The 18,615-nt window shown below is 38.4% G+C and overlaps 1 protein-coding gene across 3 annotated transcripts in view; it reads right to left on the bottom strand.

Annotated features, from left to right (window-relative positions):
- Window positions 1-18,615, bottom strand: part of RNF38 (ring finger protein 38) — a 143,938-nt gene that overhangs the window by 42,853 nt on the left and 82,470 nt on the right. For 2 of the 3 annotated variants that reach the window (XM_025359839.1, XM_025359840.1), the window contains one exon: window positions 9,053-9,202. The exons of the other annotated variant lie outside the window; for it this stretch is intronic. In XM_025359839.1, coding sequence (XP_025215624.1) covers window positions 9,053-9,202 — 150 coding nt within the window. The remainder of the gene's footprint in view (window positions 1-9,052; window positions 9,203-18,615) is intronic. 3 annotated transcript variants of the gene reach the window in all.

Raw genomic sequence — 18,615 nt, 5'->3', positions numbered from 1 at the left:
TATTTACTCTTTCAACCAACTGCAAATTAAAGAATCTCATCTCTGAATCCACCTAAAATATTTAAGACCCCACTTCAAGATATTCCGTGTCTTTTCAGTCTGAAACAATGTATACCTTCTATGTATTGATTTATGACTTTGTAACTCCTGCCTCCCTAAAACTGTAATTCAACTTTAGTGGGCACATTTCCTTGGGACCTCTTGAGACTGTTTCCCAGGCCATGGCCACTCATATTGTTTCAGAATAAACCTCTTTAAAACATTTTTACAGAGTTGGGTTTTTCCATTAATACCTACGCCAGTAGTTCTCAAACCTTTACATGCTTCAGAAACACCAGATTGCTGGCCCCACTCCCCAGTCTCTAATTCAGAAAGTCTGGACCAGGGGTCCATCAACTGTCATTTCTACTATTATCCCAAGTGATGATGCTTGGATAATTTAGATTTTGAATTATCAGGCAGAGAAGTTCTTTCCCTCCTCTCCTTGCTGCTTCTGGGCCAGCACACCAACTTTTCAAAGTACCAAGTATTGACAACTTAAAATTCATAAGATGTTGATTCAAATCTGGTACAAGTACTGTCTCTATTATTTAATAATATAGAACGTTGTACAGATATTACAATATAGAACACTGCTACAGATTTAGGGATCAAGGGAGGTAAAAGAGGTCACAATGGGAGGAAGGAAGGAAAGGTAGGTTTTATGCTTAGCATTAAATCTGATAAAAATGAGTCTTGGAGTACACCTCTATTAACACCAAACCATTTTTATTACCAAAACATCAACAGAAGTGAAATGAACCTGAGGCAGGCATAAGAATGCATTCCATAATTCCAGATGAACAAGTCAGAAGTCATTAAAGGCTAAAGAAAAACAATTTTATATGTAACATATATCTTGGGTTTATATATATCAGCAAGTCTTAGAGACAATAGGAGACGCTGAGCCAGACAAACTTTTCCCAAACAGAAACAGGTTCCAAGTTCTACTCAGTGACTACAATGTGCCTCTAACGGCAACCACTAGGACTTCCTTACCAAAGCAGCAAAGAGGAAACCTGTGTAGGGGAATGGAATTTCTCAAGAACCTGGTCCTCTTTCTAATCAGTCAGAAGGACTACTCTTCACCTTAAATTTACAAATAAGCACAGCATTAGTTAAGAATCTTCAATTCTCCTTTAAACTCTCAGACTTTCTCTACTTGCCTTAATTATCTTTAACAAAAATGAAGTTTCTTATTCCACAACTAAGGAAAAACAGTTAAATGCAAAGGGCCCAGGAAGAGCAAACTCTCACTAAATTTTATTCATTTTAAATAAATGTGAAAACACTTAGAAATCAACACTCTATATAAGCAACTTGTTACTAAAAAATTAAGACAAGATCCTTTTTTGTTTGGCAGAAGATGGATATAAGCTGGGGAAAGCAGAAAATTAATAATTTTATATTTGGATCACATAATAGTTTACAAAATGACTTCTAACATTACCTCATTTTATTCTCCACAAGCTGAGGATTTTATTTTTAAACTATGTCCAGATAATATGTACAACGTGTTTTTTTGTTGTTGAGACAGTCTCACTTTGTTGCCAGGCTGGAGTGCAGTGGCGCGATCTTGGCTCAACTCACTGCAACCTCCGCCTCCTGGGTTCAGGCAATTCTCCTGCCTCAGCCTCCTGAGTAGCTGGGACTACAGGCGCGTGCCAGCCAATTTTTGTAATTTTTAGTAGAGACAAGGTTTCACCATGTCAGACAAGATGGTCTCTCATCTCTTGACCTCATGATCTGCCTACCTCAGCCTCCCAAAGTGCTGAGATTATAGGCATGAGCCACCGCGTCCGGCCTAAAATGTGTTTCTATTAGTGAAACTGAAACTTTTTAAGGCAGTTCAGTAAACATACTGCCTTGAACTACATAATGTACCGTCTTATCTCACATAGGACTTTCATTTGATGTATAACTCTTATACTCCTCAGATCACAATTTTGCAATGAAATCCAATCTCTCAACCAGACAACTAATATATTCTCCTGAAATGTTATTTTACTTGCAGACATAGAAGAAAAAAAGAGGGTTTGAATGTTGTTTTCAAAAGTTACCATAAACATGCAGAAACAAATTTTGCTCTTTGATATGATCCAAGTTTGCGTTTTTGTTTTTTTTTTTAATGGAAGCCCAAAGAAAATAACAGTCTGATATGCAGTGACTGCTCAGAAAAGCACTCAAGTAGTATAACATATTGCAATCATATAATAATGAATAGCAATACGGTATTTTCCTATCATTGGCTATAACTGCTAGTACACCAAAACACAGGAACTGTAAATAAAGCGGTTTCCTAAGTCGAAGGAGGCCTACATGGCTAGTATTTGAGTAACAGACTGGTGATGTTATATACTGTATTTTTCACAATTCCTAATTACACAGAACATCATTGGTTCACAAAAACTAATTTAGCTTGATGCTACAATTGTAGTTATCACTATATTTCTACCAGAGTACTAGATTCTACTCATGTATCTGTAACTATAATAATTTTAAGCTATAATTGTAGATAAGAGGCTAAAATAAAAAATCTAAACATTAAACCATTGAAACAGGAAAGATACTATCACAACCTGAAATCAACAGATCCTTTGAGAGATACCCCACCTGGAGGTGTTCTGTAAACAGCTGAAGCTCAGAGGATAGGAATATAAATTTAGGAGTGTTGGTATATAGACAGATCCTAGTTCATGAAACTGCAGACAGAGACAAAATTGCCCCTCAAAAGTTTATGTAATGAAAACAAGGCCCAATACTGAACCCTAAGAATCACCAACATTTAATGCTGGGTACTTGATTAGGAAAGGAGGGTGGAGTGTGATGGAAGCCAGTGGAAGGAGGTTTCAAGGTGCAGGATAAGGGGCTGAAAAATATCCACCAGATGTATTAGGTGAGTGCAAAAATAATTGCAGTTTATGCATTGTTGGAATGTGCCATTTGGTATCGGAATACATTCTAAAATAAATGTGGCTATGTTACATATCATTTTAATGGGAATGTCTCACTTTATGTTCTTTATTAATGACTTATTACTTGCTATTTATGTTTATTTTAGACTAGGGAAATGATGTTAGACAAAAAGCAAACTCAAGGAATTTTCTTATTTTAGTTCAAGGTGGGTCATAAAGCAGCAGAGACAACTGGAAACATCGACAATGCATTTGGCCCAGGAACTGCTAACGAATATATGGTGCAGTGGTGGTTCGATAAGTTTTGCAAAGGAGGTGAAAGCCTTGAAGATGAGGAGTGTGGCCCGCCATCAGAAGTTGACAATGACCAATTGAGAGCAATCATCGAACTAGCTGATCCTCTTACAACTACATGCGAAGTTGCCGAAGAACTCAATGTGAACTGTTCTACGGTATGGCCGGTTGGCATTTGAATCAAATTGGAAAAGTGAAAAAGCTCGGTAAGTGGGCGCCATGTGAGCTAACTGAAAATTTAAATTTAAAAAAAAAAAAATCGTTTTGAAGTGTCATGTTCCCTTATTCTACACAAGACCAAGGTACCATTTCTTGATCAGATTTTGATAGGAGACAAAAAGTGGATTTTATATGACAACCAGTGATAACCACCTCAGTGGTTGGACCAAGAAGCAGCTCCAAATCACTTCCCAAAGCCAAACTTGCACCAAAAAGAGGTCACGGTCACTGTTTGGTGGTCTGCTGCTGGTCTGATCCACTACATTTTTTTTTTTTTTTTTGGAGACAAGAATTTTGCTCTTGTCATTCAGGCTGGAGTGCAATGGCGTGATCTCAGCTCACTGTGACCTCTGCCTCCCGAGTTCAAGCGATTCTCCTGCCTCAGCCTCCTGAGCCACTGTACTGTGCCCAGTCACTACAGCTTTCCGAATCTCTGTAAAATCATTACATCTGAGAAGTATGCTCAGCAAACCGATGACGTGCACCAAAAACTACAATGCCTGCAGCCAGCATTGGTCAACAGAAAGGGCCCAATTCTTCTTGCCCAATTCGTGCACGTTGCACAATCAACGATTCAAAAATGGAACAAATTGGGTTACAAAGTTTTGCCTCATCTGCCATATTTAGCTGACCTCTCGCCAACCAACTACCACTTCTTCAAGCATCTCAACAACCAACTTTTTGCTGAGAAAAGGCTTCTACAACCAGCAGGATGCAGAAAATACTTTCCAAGAATTCATCCAATCCTGAAGCAGTGATTTTTATGCTATCAGAATAAACAAACTTATTTATCGTTGGTAAAAATGTGTTGATTGTAATGGTTCCCATAATAAAGATGTGTTTGAGCCTAACTATGATGATTTAAAATTCACGGTCTGAAACCAGAATTACTTTTGCACCAATCTAACACCAACACAGAGGTCTCTGACAGAGCTAATTCTTTCTAATATGAATTGCTATCTCTTATGGCATATTCTCCCCTTATGACAATTTTCAGAAAAGTTTTTCCCCCTTTTCTTCAATAATCTTCCATATGAATTTAAAAATAATTCTGAAAGTTCTAGAAACAAAATTCTGCTGATATTTTGGGTGGAAATTTCATTAAGTCTACAAATTTGCTAGAATATAGATATTTTCATAATAATTTGTTTTCTCTTGCAGAAACCTGGCATATTTCTCTATGTGTACAGCTTTTCAAATTTTAATTCACCTAATTTAACTTTAGCAAATTTGTTGAGGTGTTTGAACCAGAGTGCCTCCATATTGAACAGGGGCGAGGTAAAATAAGACTGAGACCTGCTGGGCTGCAGTCCCAGAAAGCTAGGCATTCTGAGTCACAGGATGAGATAGGAGGTCAGCACAAGATACAAGACCTTGCTGACATTAACAGGCTGCAGTAAAGAAGCCGGCTAAAACCCACCAAAACCAAGATGGCGGTGAGAGTGACCTCTGGTCTTCCTCACTGCTACACTCCCAGCAGCACCATGACAGTTTACAAATGTCATGACAATGTCAGGAAGTTACCCAATATGGTCTATTTTTATTTTTTGAGAGGTAGTCTTGCTCTGTTGCACAGGCTGGAGTGCAGTGGCACTATCTCAGCTCACTGCAACCTCTGCCTCCCGGATTCAAGCAATTCTTGTGCCTCAGCCTCTTGAGTAACTGGGACCACGGGTGCGAACCACCATGCCTGGTTAATTTTTGTATTTTTAGTAGAGACGGGATTTCACCATGTTGGCCAGGCTGGTCTCGAACTGCTGACCTCAAGTGATCCACCCACCTTGGCCTCCCAAATTGCTGGGATTACAGGTGTGAGCCATGGCGTGGGAACCCCTATGTGGTCTAAAAACGAGGCATGAATAATCCACCCCATGTTTAACACATAATCAAGAAATAACCGTAAAAATGGGAAACCAACAGGCCTCAAGGCTGCTCTGCCTAGGGCGTAGCTATTCTTTATTCCTTTACTTTCTTAATAAACTTGCTTTCACTTTATTCTATGGAATTCACCTCAAATTCTTTCTAGCACGAGATCTAATAACCCTCTCTTGGGGTCTGGATCGGGACCCCTTTCTCTTTTTTTTTTTTTTTTTTGAGACGGAGTCTCGCTCTGTCACCCAGGCTGGAGTGCAGTGGCGCGATCTCGGCTCACTGCAAGCTCCGCCTCCCGGGTTTACGCCATTCTCCTGCCTCAGCCTCCCGAGTAGCTGGGATTACAGGCGCCAGCCACCTCGCCCGGCTAGTTTTTCGTATTTTTTTAGTAGAGACGGGGTTTCACCGTGTTAGCCAGGATGGTCTCGATCTCCTGACCTCGTGATCCACCCGTCTCGGCCTCCCAAAGTGCTGGGATTACAGGCTTGAGCCACTGCGCCCGGCGGGACCCCTTTCTATTAACAAATTTACAAAATAAAAGCAGTCATTAAGACACCACAAAATAGCAGTCATTAAGATACCACAAACACCCCTGAAATTAATGGTTGTGCCAGATATAAAATTATCTCACCATGTACTTAATTACCTTTTGAAAACTTACTATCTTCAATCACAACCATTGAATCCATTGATAGTAAAGACATGGCTAATTTTAAAACTTTAAGATAGGGGTTGACAGCAGAGACATGATTGAATTTTGGGGGATGATGAAACTATTTTATTATTCATTGTGGTGGTGACTCCACATCTGTATGCATTTGTCAAAACTCACAAACCTATATGCTAAAAAGGTAAATTTTGTGTTAAGTATACATTAATTTTAAAATGTTTAAAATATTGTATGAAGCACTTTAAGATTCTAATTTTAAATATGGGTTTTTATAGACATGCAAATGAGCCTACACTTATACCTCTTCTGTGGGCAATGAGTACACAAAGCCATCACTTTCACAGAAACATTAAAACACCAACCAAATGTGCACCGGGAAGCACATACAAAATACTCCTGGAAGCACTACTTGAAATAACAGTAAAAACAAACAAACAAACAAACCAGGAAACTACCCAAATGTCAAGCAGAAAGGAGATGAGCTGCAGTATATTCATATAATAGACAACTAAAAACAATAAAATAAGTCAAGTATACAGGCAGATGCACTAGTAGGGATGAATTTTTTTCAAAGTATACAAAGTGTGACATCATTTATACTAAGGTTCACAAACAAGCAAAATTAAACAGTATAATATCAAGGGATATTTTATATGGTAAAACCATATAGAAAAGCAAAAGGATACTGAACAGAGATGTACCTGAGGCACAAGTATGGGATGTAACACGGAGGGTCATATGGGGGCTTCAAAAGTATTGGTAATGACTGGTTTCTTACACTAGATAGTCTTATTATTATATAGGTGTCTGCTTTATATTTTCTAAAATGCATATATGAAATATTTCACAAATATTTATTATTTCACAAATAAAGCATGTAAAATTTAAAAGAAAACCCAGAATTTTTGGCAATTAAAAAGAAGTCTTGACTAGAAGGAACAGAAAGCAAGCAAATATGAGAAGCAAAATGTAAAAATTTGTGATACACAAGGACAATGACAGAACTGATAAATAATAGGTATGACTGACCAAAAAAGGCTCAAAAACAGGGTAACTTTTTTTGTTCAAAAAGACTGGAGGTTAAAACAACAGTAAGAATCCAGGAAGAGTAGCAACACATTTTTTCTCCCATATGGCCACTTTACTAGCCACACACCCAACTCCTCATGCGGCGGGGGGGAGGGGATCAATTCACTTCTTTACTCCTAGAGAAGGCTGATGTCCTCAGAAAAGACAGGAGTTTGAAGGAAGCAGAGATGATGCCTTAAGAAAAAATGAAAACACAGGTAAAACTGTTTAAAACAGATGATTCTAAAAAGAAGGAAAAGTAAAAGGATTGGGAGAGAAGGTACTTGAGGAGAAAGCCAAGAAGAAGAAAGCATAACACATTAAGGCAATAATTTTGTGACATTAGATGGCTGGGTAGGTTTTCCTTTATATGTGGTTAACTAAGTTTTTAAGGATAAGAAGCGTAACTGGAACTAACAAATTACACCCTATTTAAAAGGTATCAACTAGCTGAAGGTATCAGTATCTCAAAGGGGTCGTGAGAAAGATCTAATTTGCTTCATGTTGAACAGTGGTAGGGCAGTTTCTGGGCAACAAAAAAAAAAAAGTCTAGTTCCCCCCACACCCCCACCCCAAAGTTCATTGAGGGCTTTTTTCTAAGGTTCAAGGAAAATAAGGCTTAAGTTAAATTAAGACTATTTAAATTAAAATTTAACAACAATACATTTCATCTTTCTGCAACACTCAAATGCAATTGGCTCTAACTTTATTGTTTTGTTTTCACAACATGAGTTTAAATCTACATTTGGCAGTAGATTTCTCTGAAATTAAAGTTTACATTGAATTATTATTTGAAGACACAAAGGGAGTATGGAGAAAAGTACCCAAAAAAACAAAACAAAACACAAAACCCTTTTTATTGGCGGCAGTAGTAAGGGTATTAAGTCAATTTCTTTCACAAATACATAGTAGACAAGATACAGCTGAAGTTAGATTTGAGCCCCTTCTCTGCCAAATAACTACGTATGTGATTAGGCACCTCACTGAGCTTTTCTTAGCCTGTTTCCACATCTTAAAAACCATCAATGACTAGTTTATTCTGAGGGCTAAAAACAAAAAGAGTTAATACACGCAAAGCAGAGAACCTGGCACAAATTCCAAGAAGCAATACCAGACTGAAGAGCCCTAGATCACCTATCCCTCCAAATTTTATATCTCCAGCTTTATATGTCACAAGCATTTCACTTTCATACCAACAGAAAACGAGCTGGCTCTCATCCAAAAGTCCCAGCCTTGATGATCAATTATTTCACTACCTCAGGTTTATACACACTGGCCCGCAATGCTACCACTCAGAGGCAATTGTGTAACCTGACTTTTGTGGTAATAGCGATATTGACTTCCATTACTAGAACATGCTTCTCTAGGAATATGGATTGAAAGTTTGGTAGCCAATGATTTCTATGGGCAGATTCCAGTAATCTTGTTAATAACCTAATGAGTTTCAATCCATTTACACACCTTACTTTCGAGTTTTCATTTTATATTTAAAAAAAAATTTTTTTTTAATTTTTTTAACTCACAAGTTTACCCACAGGTAAAAGAAGACAAATAACCATGTTTTCTCTCAGAAATATATGTTACTATCAAACTCTGGGTGCCAAGCAGGTAACTAGTGAACATCTTACATGCTTTCATTTTTCCTTTCATACACAACTTCATATATTTTATACTATCTTCTACTTTCCTACAGAACTTGACCTATTAGGACAAGTGATTTAAGACCAAAAGATCAAAACATAAGAATATTAAGTAGTCAAATAATTAACAGTAGCTGAGTAGCTCAAGACGACAAACATTCATCAGAAAGGCTGGCTGAAAAAATATTAAAGTCCTCTAAGAAGAATACTTATTTCCACATACAACAGAAAACAAGGAGACGATATTGCGCATTTTGTTTCAAGCCTTCCTAGAAACACCGTACGTAGAATGTGACTTTTAGCCCTATTTAGGGAAAGGGTAAATATATAAGAACCTGGAAGAAAGCTTTGAAGTGAGCATCCTCTTGAACGGTAGTGTTCTGATCACTTGGGAGGAGAGGGAACAGGCTCTGAAGTCTCACCCTTTCACAAATCACCTTGTTAGGATGGCCAGGTAGAGATGCTGAATTGGCCCCGGGAGATATCTGGGAAAAAGAGGAAGAAAAGGATAGTTCATGGCTAGCTGCACCAATGTGGAGAATCATGCCTATGAAGGATAGTCTGGATTTTCTAGGTATTTGATGATTCTGCTAGCAAAGACAGGAAAGAAATTAAAAATTAATTTTAAACATCAAAACACAAAGATGGCAAAGGATGCCTCTGGCAATGGATCTCTCTTGCGAAAACTATTGGAGGCAAAACAGCACAGCCCAAGAACACCACATCCTTCCTGTTTCCCAAATACCTATTGGTAACTTTTTCTGTTGGTGTTAATTCTGAAATCCTAAAGGACAGACTTCATGCTAAGAAAACCCAAGGTAAAATTACATATCTTAAGTACAGAAAGGTTAAGTGTTTGCCTGGACCAAGATTAATACTTTTTCTCATTCTGTTTTTTAGTTAACCTTCCAAAATAATCATGTAAAGGAAGATGACAGATTTAACAGTATTTGTGGCAAATTTTCTATAGCAATCATATGTTTGACCGCGGAAATCTCAGCTCTATTTAACACAAACCTAATGACCTTCCTAAGGAATAAAGGACACAATCATAAGCACAAAAGTAAATGACTGCCACGTTTCAAATGCTTGATTTGGCCAATGTGGTGGTCACACCTGTAATCCCAGTACTTTGGTATGCCAAGGTGGGAGGATTGCCCCAGTGTCTACAAAAATTAAAAAACAAAAATAAATGTTTGACTTGATCATGGGTTAATCCCCTTAAACTCATATGTAAACATACTTCCTCTGTAACATTAAAAAAATCATGAACATAATGTGTTTCACTGTGCTGTGACAGTGAATTCTTCTTGGCGGGTTAAGGCTAGTGGTCCCTCTTGTCCCTACACTAAAAGTTACATACTTTAACATAGTCTTCTTTTTAGTGTTTCATTGCCTCATTCGTTCACTCAACCCTACATTTAAGCGTCTATTTGGTGACAGGCACTAAACCAAAAACAATGGCATCGTTTCCTACTTTCAAAAAGTATATGCTATAAAAAAGAAACAGAAGTAAATCACTGCATGATTTAAGTATTATGGTAACGGTAGGCACTAGGTGCTATGAAATAGCAGCTGCCAAGAGACAGCAGTGTAGCCAGGGAACTGCAAAACATTCAGCATGGCTAGACAGTAAGGAAGCAGCCAGAAACTGATCATAAAATGAAATGCTAATTATACTAATATCCCTGCTGTTAATATATTAATATCCCTACCTTCCTTAGCTTTTTTATAGTATTTTGTTTCTGGTTTGCTATGGACTTGGTAAACAGATAACTGTGCCCACTGGTAAGAGTAAAAATACTTCCAAAGACTCACCTAGAAGTAAAAAACAAAGCACTTGAAAACAGGAACTTTAGAATTCATTAGCTTTCTGTACAGAATGTTCTGATCTCTATACTGCAAACATGAATGTGCTATCCTTTACCATTATGCAGAAGCATGCATTGCTGAATCAAGGCGTATTTACTGATTGATTCCTACAAGCCAAGAATTACATTAGGAAGAATATAGAGACAGGCCAAATGCAGTGGCTCATACTTGTAATCTCAACCCTTCGGGAGGCCCCAATGGGAGAAGCGCTCGAGTACAAGAGCTCAAACCTAGCCTGGGCAACGTAGAGAGAATCCCATCTCTACCAAAATAAATAAATAAAAATTTTAAAAAGTTGGCCGGGCGCGGTGGCTCAAGCCTGTAATCCCAGCACTTTGGGAGGCTGAGACGGGCGGATCACGAGGTCAGGAGATCGAGACCATCCTGGCGAACACGGTGAAACCCCGTCTCTACTAAAAAATACAAAAAACTAGCCGGGCGAGGTGGCGGGCGCCTGTGGTCCCAGCTACTCGGGAGGCTGAGGCAGGAGAATGGCGTAAGCCCGGGAGGCGGAGCTTGCAGTGAGCCGAGATCGCGCCACTGCACTCCAGCCTGGGCGACAGAGCGAGACTCCGTCTCAAAAAAAAAAAAAAAGTTAAGTTAGCATGGCATGGTGGCACACTCCTGTAGTCTTAGCTACTCAGGAGGCTAAGGCAGGAGGTTCACTTGAGCCCAGTAGTTTGAGGTTACAGCGAGCTATGACTGCAATACTATACTCCAGCCTGGTCAACACAGTGAGACAGTTTCTAAAAATAAGTATTTGTTCATCTAATAAGATATAAAGATAAAACATGGGCCCTACCCTGAAGCAGCTTATTCTAACAATTTTTGAAACCCAGATGCAAGCAGCCAACCATAATATATTTAAAAGCCATAAAATAGGGGAAAATTATGAGTAAGAGTTCTGAGTTAATATGAAGGTAAGAGTTAAGATTTCACAGAAAAAGGAGTATTTCATATTCCTGACTCAATCTAAGGAGGGCTTTTGCCACTCTCTCAAAATGGTTGGTTTCTTTATGCATCCTCTTGAGCTTTTCATTTGCTCATTATGCATCCTTTGTAGGATGTTATCCTAAGGCCATCCTGCCTTCAACTATCATGCCCAAAGCAGTCTTACAAAATTGCTAGTACAAGTAGCTGGCTGGGAAAAGTCAAATTAAGGTCATGTTTCTTCTCCTTCAGTCCTTGTTCCTTTGTAATCTTAAGATCTTGGTCAGAGACAAATGAAAAACTGGCCAATCTGGTCCCTGTGGCCATAATTTTCAAGCACATCCCCTCCTACTCACAATAGTTTCTTTTGATCAGAAGCTCCATTTGTCTTAAAAAGGATGGACCAATATAATGGAGAAAAGCTATATTCAAATATAATGGAGAAAAGCTATATTCAAATATAATGGGAAAAAACTATATTCAAATACAATGGAGAAAAGCTATATTCAAAATAAGTCTGGGACAAAACCATAGATGGGCTTGATTAAAACGAGGTACAATTTTATTTTACTACTAGGTAAAATAAAATCTCACACACACACATTTTGTGTGTGTGTGCGTGTATGTATGGGACAGGCAGTCCCATACATAGGCCGCCCAAGATTACCTCTGGTGTACATCTATACAACCCCCTTCCCCATGTGCGCAGGCAGGGTTGTGAATGTGATGTATTTCATTCCCACGATTAGGTAAAATCATATGACAAAGGTGGAGAGGTGTTCAGATGTAATGAAGATTCCAAGTCGGGTGAATTCAAGTTAAAGAGAGACATTATCCTGGGTGAGCCTGGGCCTGACTTAATCAGAGAAAGCAGAACTGAGTCCTTCCCAAGAGATTCTCTTGTCAATTCTTTAGACTAAGCTGCTGTAAGAAGGCATGCGAAGGGTACCACGTGGCAGGCGCTTGAGGGCAGCTTCTAGGAGCTGAAAGCAGTCACCAGTTGATAGCCAGCAAGAAAATGGGGGACCTCAGTCCTATAATCACAAGAACCACATTCTACCAGTGAACTTGGAAGGAGACACGGATGAAATCACAGCTCTGGGCCGGGTACAGTGGCTCACGCCTGTAACCCCAGCACTTTGGGAGGCCGAGGCAGGCAGATCATGAGGTCAAGAGATAGAGACCATCCTGGCCAGCATGATGAAACCCCGTCTCTACTAAAAATACAAAAATTAGCTGGGCGTGGTCGCGCACACCTGTAGTCCCAGCTACTTGGGAGACTGAGGCAGAAGAACTGCTTGAATCCAGGAGGTGGAGGTTGCAGTGAGCCGAGATCGCGCCACTGCACTCCAGCCTGGTGACAGAGCAAGACAGGATGGACGGACGGACGGAAGGAAGGACGGAAGGACGGAAGGACGGACGGACGGACGGACGGACGGACGGACGGAAGGAAGGAAGGAAGGAAGGAAGGAAGGAAGGAAGGAAGGAAGGAAGGAATCACAGCTCCTGCAAGGTAAGGCCCTGGACAGGGAGCCCAGCAGTTAATCCATACCAGGACTCCTGATTCATGGAAATTGTGAGGAAATATCTGTGTTTTAAACAAATAAATGTGTGGTAATTTGTTACACAAAACAGAAAACAAAATGTATATGTATATAACTCGAATAAAAATTATTGTACCACAGTGAAAAAAAGTTGTTCTCCAGAATTTTGGCTACACTGATTTGATTACAAAGGATATAAAAATTAACACATTTTTATTTAAGCAGTATAACAGGTTTTAAAGCCTCAATCTGGTAACAGCTGGCTTCATGCCAGAAACTGAACTAGGCTCTTCCATCTTTATACACTGAACACTAGGTTTAACAGACTTGCTTAAAGTCACACACCTCAGAAATATCAAAACCATAATCTGAACTCAAGTCTATCAAATTCTAAGGTTCATACTCAACCCACTAAATCACCTTCTACTTTAAAGTAACATTCTTTATAATCTAGTTTGATTAGTAAATATCAACTATTCCACCAGGCCTATTTAAAACCATTTTTAGTACTTAAAAATAAACCTGTTTCCTGAAAACTGATATAATTTTATTTTTCCTTAGGCTGGCATTACACATTTGTTAACTTCGGCTTTCTCTCAGATTGCAACCTGTATTTAAAAAGTCCTGCCAAGGAAACATCCTGAGACCAGATTAAGTCTGCAACTCCCAAAACTCATCATGTTTAATGTCTATTTCCATATAATCATATGACTAATTCATTAAGCATAACTGAGAAAACCCTATTTCACAAGACTAAAGTTTACAGAAAATAGTTTAACCTTTCAAGCATCAACACTACTATTTTAGGACATCCTTTGTTTAATCTGGCCATTCTGTGTTTTCGTAACATAACCAACAATTTAACTTTTCTTGGAGACTGTAAGAATTATTAGTAATTATCACACTAACATTAGCACTTAGGACAAGACACTGTCCCAAAACATTTAAAATTGCTTCTGACAACAGCATCCTTCTTCGTTCATTTCCTTTTTTTTCCCTCCAATAAAAGTGAGAGAGAGGATACAGATACATGACTTCTAAGCCAGTATGACATAATGTACTTCTACAAAATAAGGTGTTCACAAAGGCCCACACAGCATTCTTCAACATACCAACTGGTCGGTCAAAAGCACTAAAATCACAGTCTAATATAAAAGATGAAAACAAAACATTAGATGAGGAGTCAGGTGCTTAGTGTCATCTCTAGCTACAAGTCTGGGTATCTGTAAAATGAAGTCAAATCCAGAACTCCAAATATTCTCACCACTTCCATGATGGCAACTGTTAATCTCTTGGAAGTAATTAGGTAGATTAATAGTTTAAAAAAACATGTTTGAATCTCTAATATTTAAACTGATAAATTATCAGGTTATATTCCAAAATATGAGAAAAGCCACATGCATCAATATGGTCACCACACCACAATAGTGGCGACAATTTAAAAGGTAACTAGAAGCAATCTAAATGTTTAACAAATATTTGCTAAGTAAAATTACAGTACACTTGCTTCATCTATGCAGCCATTAAAAAGTAGCAACCAGAAACACTACTACTTGGGGGAGGGGAAAATTATTTAAATGCTATGATCGTAAGGAGGGTTAAATATAAACAGGACTTCATAAATTCAAGGAAAAAATTATCTTGGAATATTAGGAAGGGAAACAGAGAACTCCCTATAAAGATTAAAGAGTAGCCAAATCAATGAGGTGACTTGAGCATACCCTCAGGAGAACATGTATAAGCTCCATGTCCTGTTCAGCACAATGTCACTAACACCTAGAAGAGTACATGGCACATAGCAGGCATTCAACTATTTATTAAAAGAATAATCTTTCAAACTGTAAGTAAATGATATACAGCCTGCCTTTCTCATTTGTGTAACAAGTTTCTTAGAAATCTGGTTGGCAATGAGACAAGCTAAAAGCTTTGATCAAGGAAGAGATGTGATGCACTCACCTGCAGATCACCATTAAATGAAGACAGTGGTTGCCCAGTAAGTCCACCCCATCCTGCTGAGGCAGAATAAATCATTGAGCTACTGATGTATGCTGTGCTCCTTGCTGGGATTTTCTGTTTCCCTGTTCTGAGAATAAACTAGACCGAAATGTCACCTCTCCTTTGAGAAGAGTTCTATCACTGGGCCTAAAACAACACTATTTCCTTGGCTTTTGTTTTCTGGGAGCAGAGTTCTCTGAAAGGATTCTGATAGTGTGGAGCAGGGGTACTCAAAGGCCTGGGTGGCATTCTTCAAAGCTGGTCCAGGAGAGGACACTGGAAGCAGGAATGGGGCTGTGCACCCTTGGAGTTATGCAAAAGGCAGGCCTGGATGGTCACAGGGATCTTTGGGGGATGACAGAAATGTTCAAAATGTAACAAAAATAATCTAATTGAATTGAGTGAATTTTATGGTATGTAAAACATAACTCAATAAAGCTCCTTAAAAAAAAAATCAAGGGCCTGGCTCTGGAAAACTGAGGTTCAAACACTGGATAGAAACTGACCCTCTGAGACGTTATTACTCTTTGAGATCCAAGACAAAATTTCTAAGTCATTCATCTCTAAGCTTCAACAATTCTCATACACAAATGACATATGAAAAAGAATGAAAGGAATAAAAAAATCATTCTATCACCACGCAATAGTCACAATTTGTTTTTCATATATGTGTCTATATATGTGTGTGTATATATATATAGACACACTTATGAAAAAGAAAAAGAAAAAAATATATATATTTTTTTTTTCGGGAGATGGAGCTTCGCTCTTGTTGCCCAGGGTGGAGTGAAGTGGCGCAATCCTGACTCGTATAATCCTGACTCACTGCAACCTCTGCCTCCCAGGTTCAATCAATTCTCCTGCTTCGGCCTCCAGAGTAGTGGATTACAGGTGCTGGCCACCACACCCAACTAATTTTTTGTATTTTTAGTAAAGACAGGATTTCATCATGTTATCCAGGCTGGTTTCGAACTCCTGACCTCAGGTGATCCACTAACTTCAGCCTCCCAAAGTGCTGGGATTACAGCCGTGAGCCACCATGCCTGACCTAAAAAATAATTTTCAAAAGCTAATAGGCAGTATTAGGAGAAAACCAAGGACTGGTACTATGTGGGTGAGGATGTTCATTACTGCCCAGCACTGCAACAATCATTTCTAAAAAGAAATTATTGTTCCCATTCTTGAGTTTAGGCAAACAAACTGGACCCATCTTTTTCTGAGAGCACAGCAAAAATACGGTCTGTGAAAACAGCCTAAGGCTCCCCTACTTCCTTTCCCCAGTCCACAATCCCATAAGGTGATAAAAAAGAAGGAAAAGGGAAAAGAAAACAGATACAACTAAAGAAATCCTCTTTCCATTACACACACAATGCAGAAATAAAGGGTAGGAAAAATAAGAGTGAGATATTTTAAATAAACTTTTATTTCCTTCCCTTCCAAAATCTAGATTTGCCTACACAAAGATTTTTCTCCCCTCAAAAAAGTCTAAAATTGTTTTACTTAGGTTGGTTACCGCAAAGAATTACACAGCAGTGAAAAATATCTACACCACAAAAGTCCAAACCAATGAAAAATTTTATACACACACTCTCCCCTCTCCCTCTCTCCAAACACACGCACACACATATAATTACTTACATAATAACTGTGGGTTTTACAACAGTTGGAAAAAAGAGGTATGACCGAGTTATGATTTTATTAAATAACAATCATAATTCAAATATTTATTGCTTGCCTGCCATATGCTGGATGCTGTGACTACAAAATGGGAAAATGAAACAGTCCTTACCCTTAGAGCCACTCAGTCTAGTGAGGGACAATTAATAACAGAACTCCAAGAGGATGATAGGTAAGAGGTAAAAAGTTCAGATCCTTAAAAAAGGGAAAGATCTAAGGCAGGCAGGCTCCATGGCAAACACCTGTAGTCCTAGTTACTCAGGAGGCCAAGAAAGGAGGATCACCTGGGCCCAGAAGTGCGCGTCCACAATGGACAACACAGCAAAACCTGTTTCTGGAAAAACTAAAATTAAAAAATAAATAAATAAATGAAAAGATGTTAGAATTGGGAAAAGAGACTGTGTACATGACCCCTCTTCTTCATCTGTGTATTCTAAATTTGTCTCATTAATTTACTATATAGAGTTCAAGTATTAATGCTTTATCTCCTGTAGATAACGTCGTATTAGATAACGTTTGCTGATGAACTAGACAAGAACTATACTGTTCAAATCCATGTTTACAATCTGTTCGCTCTTTATAGAGAAAAGGCTGTGAGTTAAATAGAGCAAAATGGAAGTGAAAACTGTCTGACATGTTTTCTTAGCAGGAAAACAAAAACGAAACAAATAAGTAGACCCCGACGCAATGCAACAATCAAGACTAATTAACAACTACCTTTCCAGCAAGATGAATTACAAAATGGTGGTGGCCTAAACCAAACTAGAGGTGGTACAGAGAAATAGGTGGAATAAACTAGACGACACAATCTTGACCAATAATCTTTCCATATTGATCAAGTACCTAATCACTTCAGAAACTTTTATAAGAACTTCTCACCCATACTTTCCACTCACAGCCTCAAAAAAAGAAAGTGAGCACAAACAGAAACAGCCTAGGAATGTAACATGAATTAACTAAAAGCCTCATCCAATGCTGTTGGCAGACAACATATCTACACTATACATTATGAGCTAACAGATTCAGTTATGTCTGACTATGCCATCTTGTTTACTCTTTATCAAAAATTAGGTTATTTTAGTAAAGAAAATTCTCAATACTGACCCAGGGTAATACCTGACAATTTAACTATAAAAACAGGATGGGCATATAAAGCCCAACAAGTATGGAAATACGAACTACCTTCTAAAATCACAGACGAAGTCAGAGGTGGAAAACCCACAGATTATATATAAGTCCAACTTTTTTTATATTTTACAGATGAGAGCCTGAGGTGCACATGACCAGTCTGTCGCAGAACTTATTCCTATAGGATCTAAGGCCTTCAAATCTCTTAGAAATAAGTCTCACAGATACATTATAAAAACCAACTTAAAACTGAACGAACAATGTATGATTAGTACGTTTGCAAAAGGTGAAATATACCAGTACATGTCTAAACTCCAGAGAAAGGGGACACAATTCCCAGGTAAACTTCCAGTCAGAAATTTCTTTTTTTTATTCCAAGTGTGTCCCAGCTTCCCACACCTGATGACATCTATAGGCATTTGGTTTCGTATGTCACCTCTACAAAAGTTCTATTTCTTCCATTCCACGGTGTTCCCTGAAGATAGGAACAATTTTACTTTTATTCCAACTGTCCCTATAAAAGGGAATTTTTTTGAAAGCCTACATACAAGGGTTGCTTGCTATTGAAAGAAATTTATGGTAAATGTTCAAGTATAACAGCACTCGCAATCAAGGCTAAATAGGATACAGCAGATGTGCAACTCTAAGGTAACAACTGTATTATGAGCTTTGAATATATTTGAGTTTTCATATATTAAGTCCACCTCTTAAGAAAAAAGAAATGGCAAGTCATACGACGGTGGCGATAATTA

Source organism: Theropithecus gelada, chromosome 15 (genome assembly GCF_003255815.1).
Source record: "Theropithecus gelada isolate Dixy chromosome 15, Tgel_1.0, whole genome shotgun sequence".
NCBI classification, from domain to species: Eukaryota; Metazoa; Chordata; class Mammalia; order Primates; family Cercopithecidae; genus Theropithecus; species Theropithecus gelada.
Note: the sequence above shows the minus strand (reverse complement) of the source record. Positions and strands in the feature narration are given on the sequence as shown.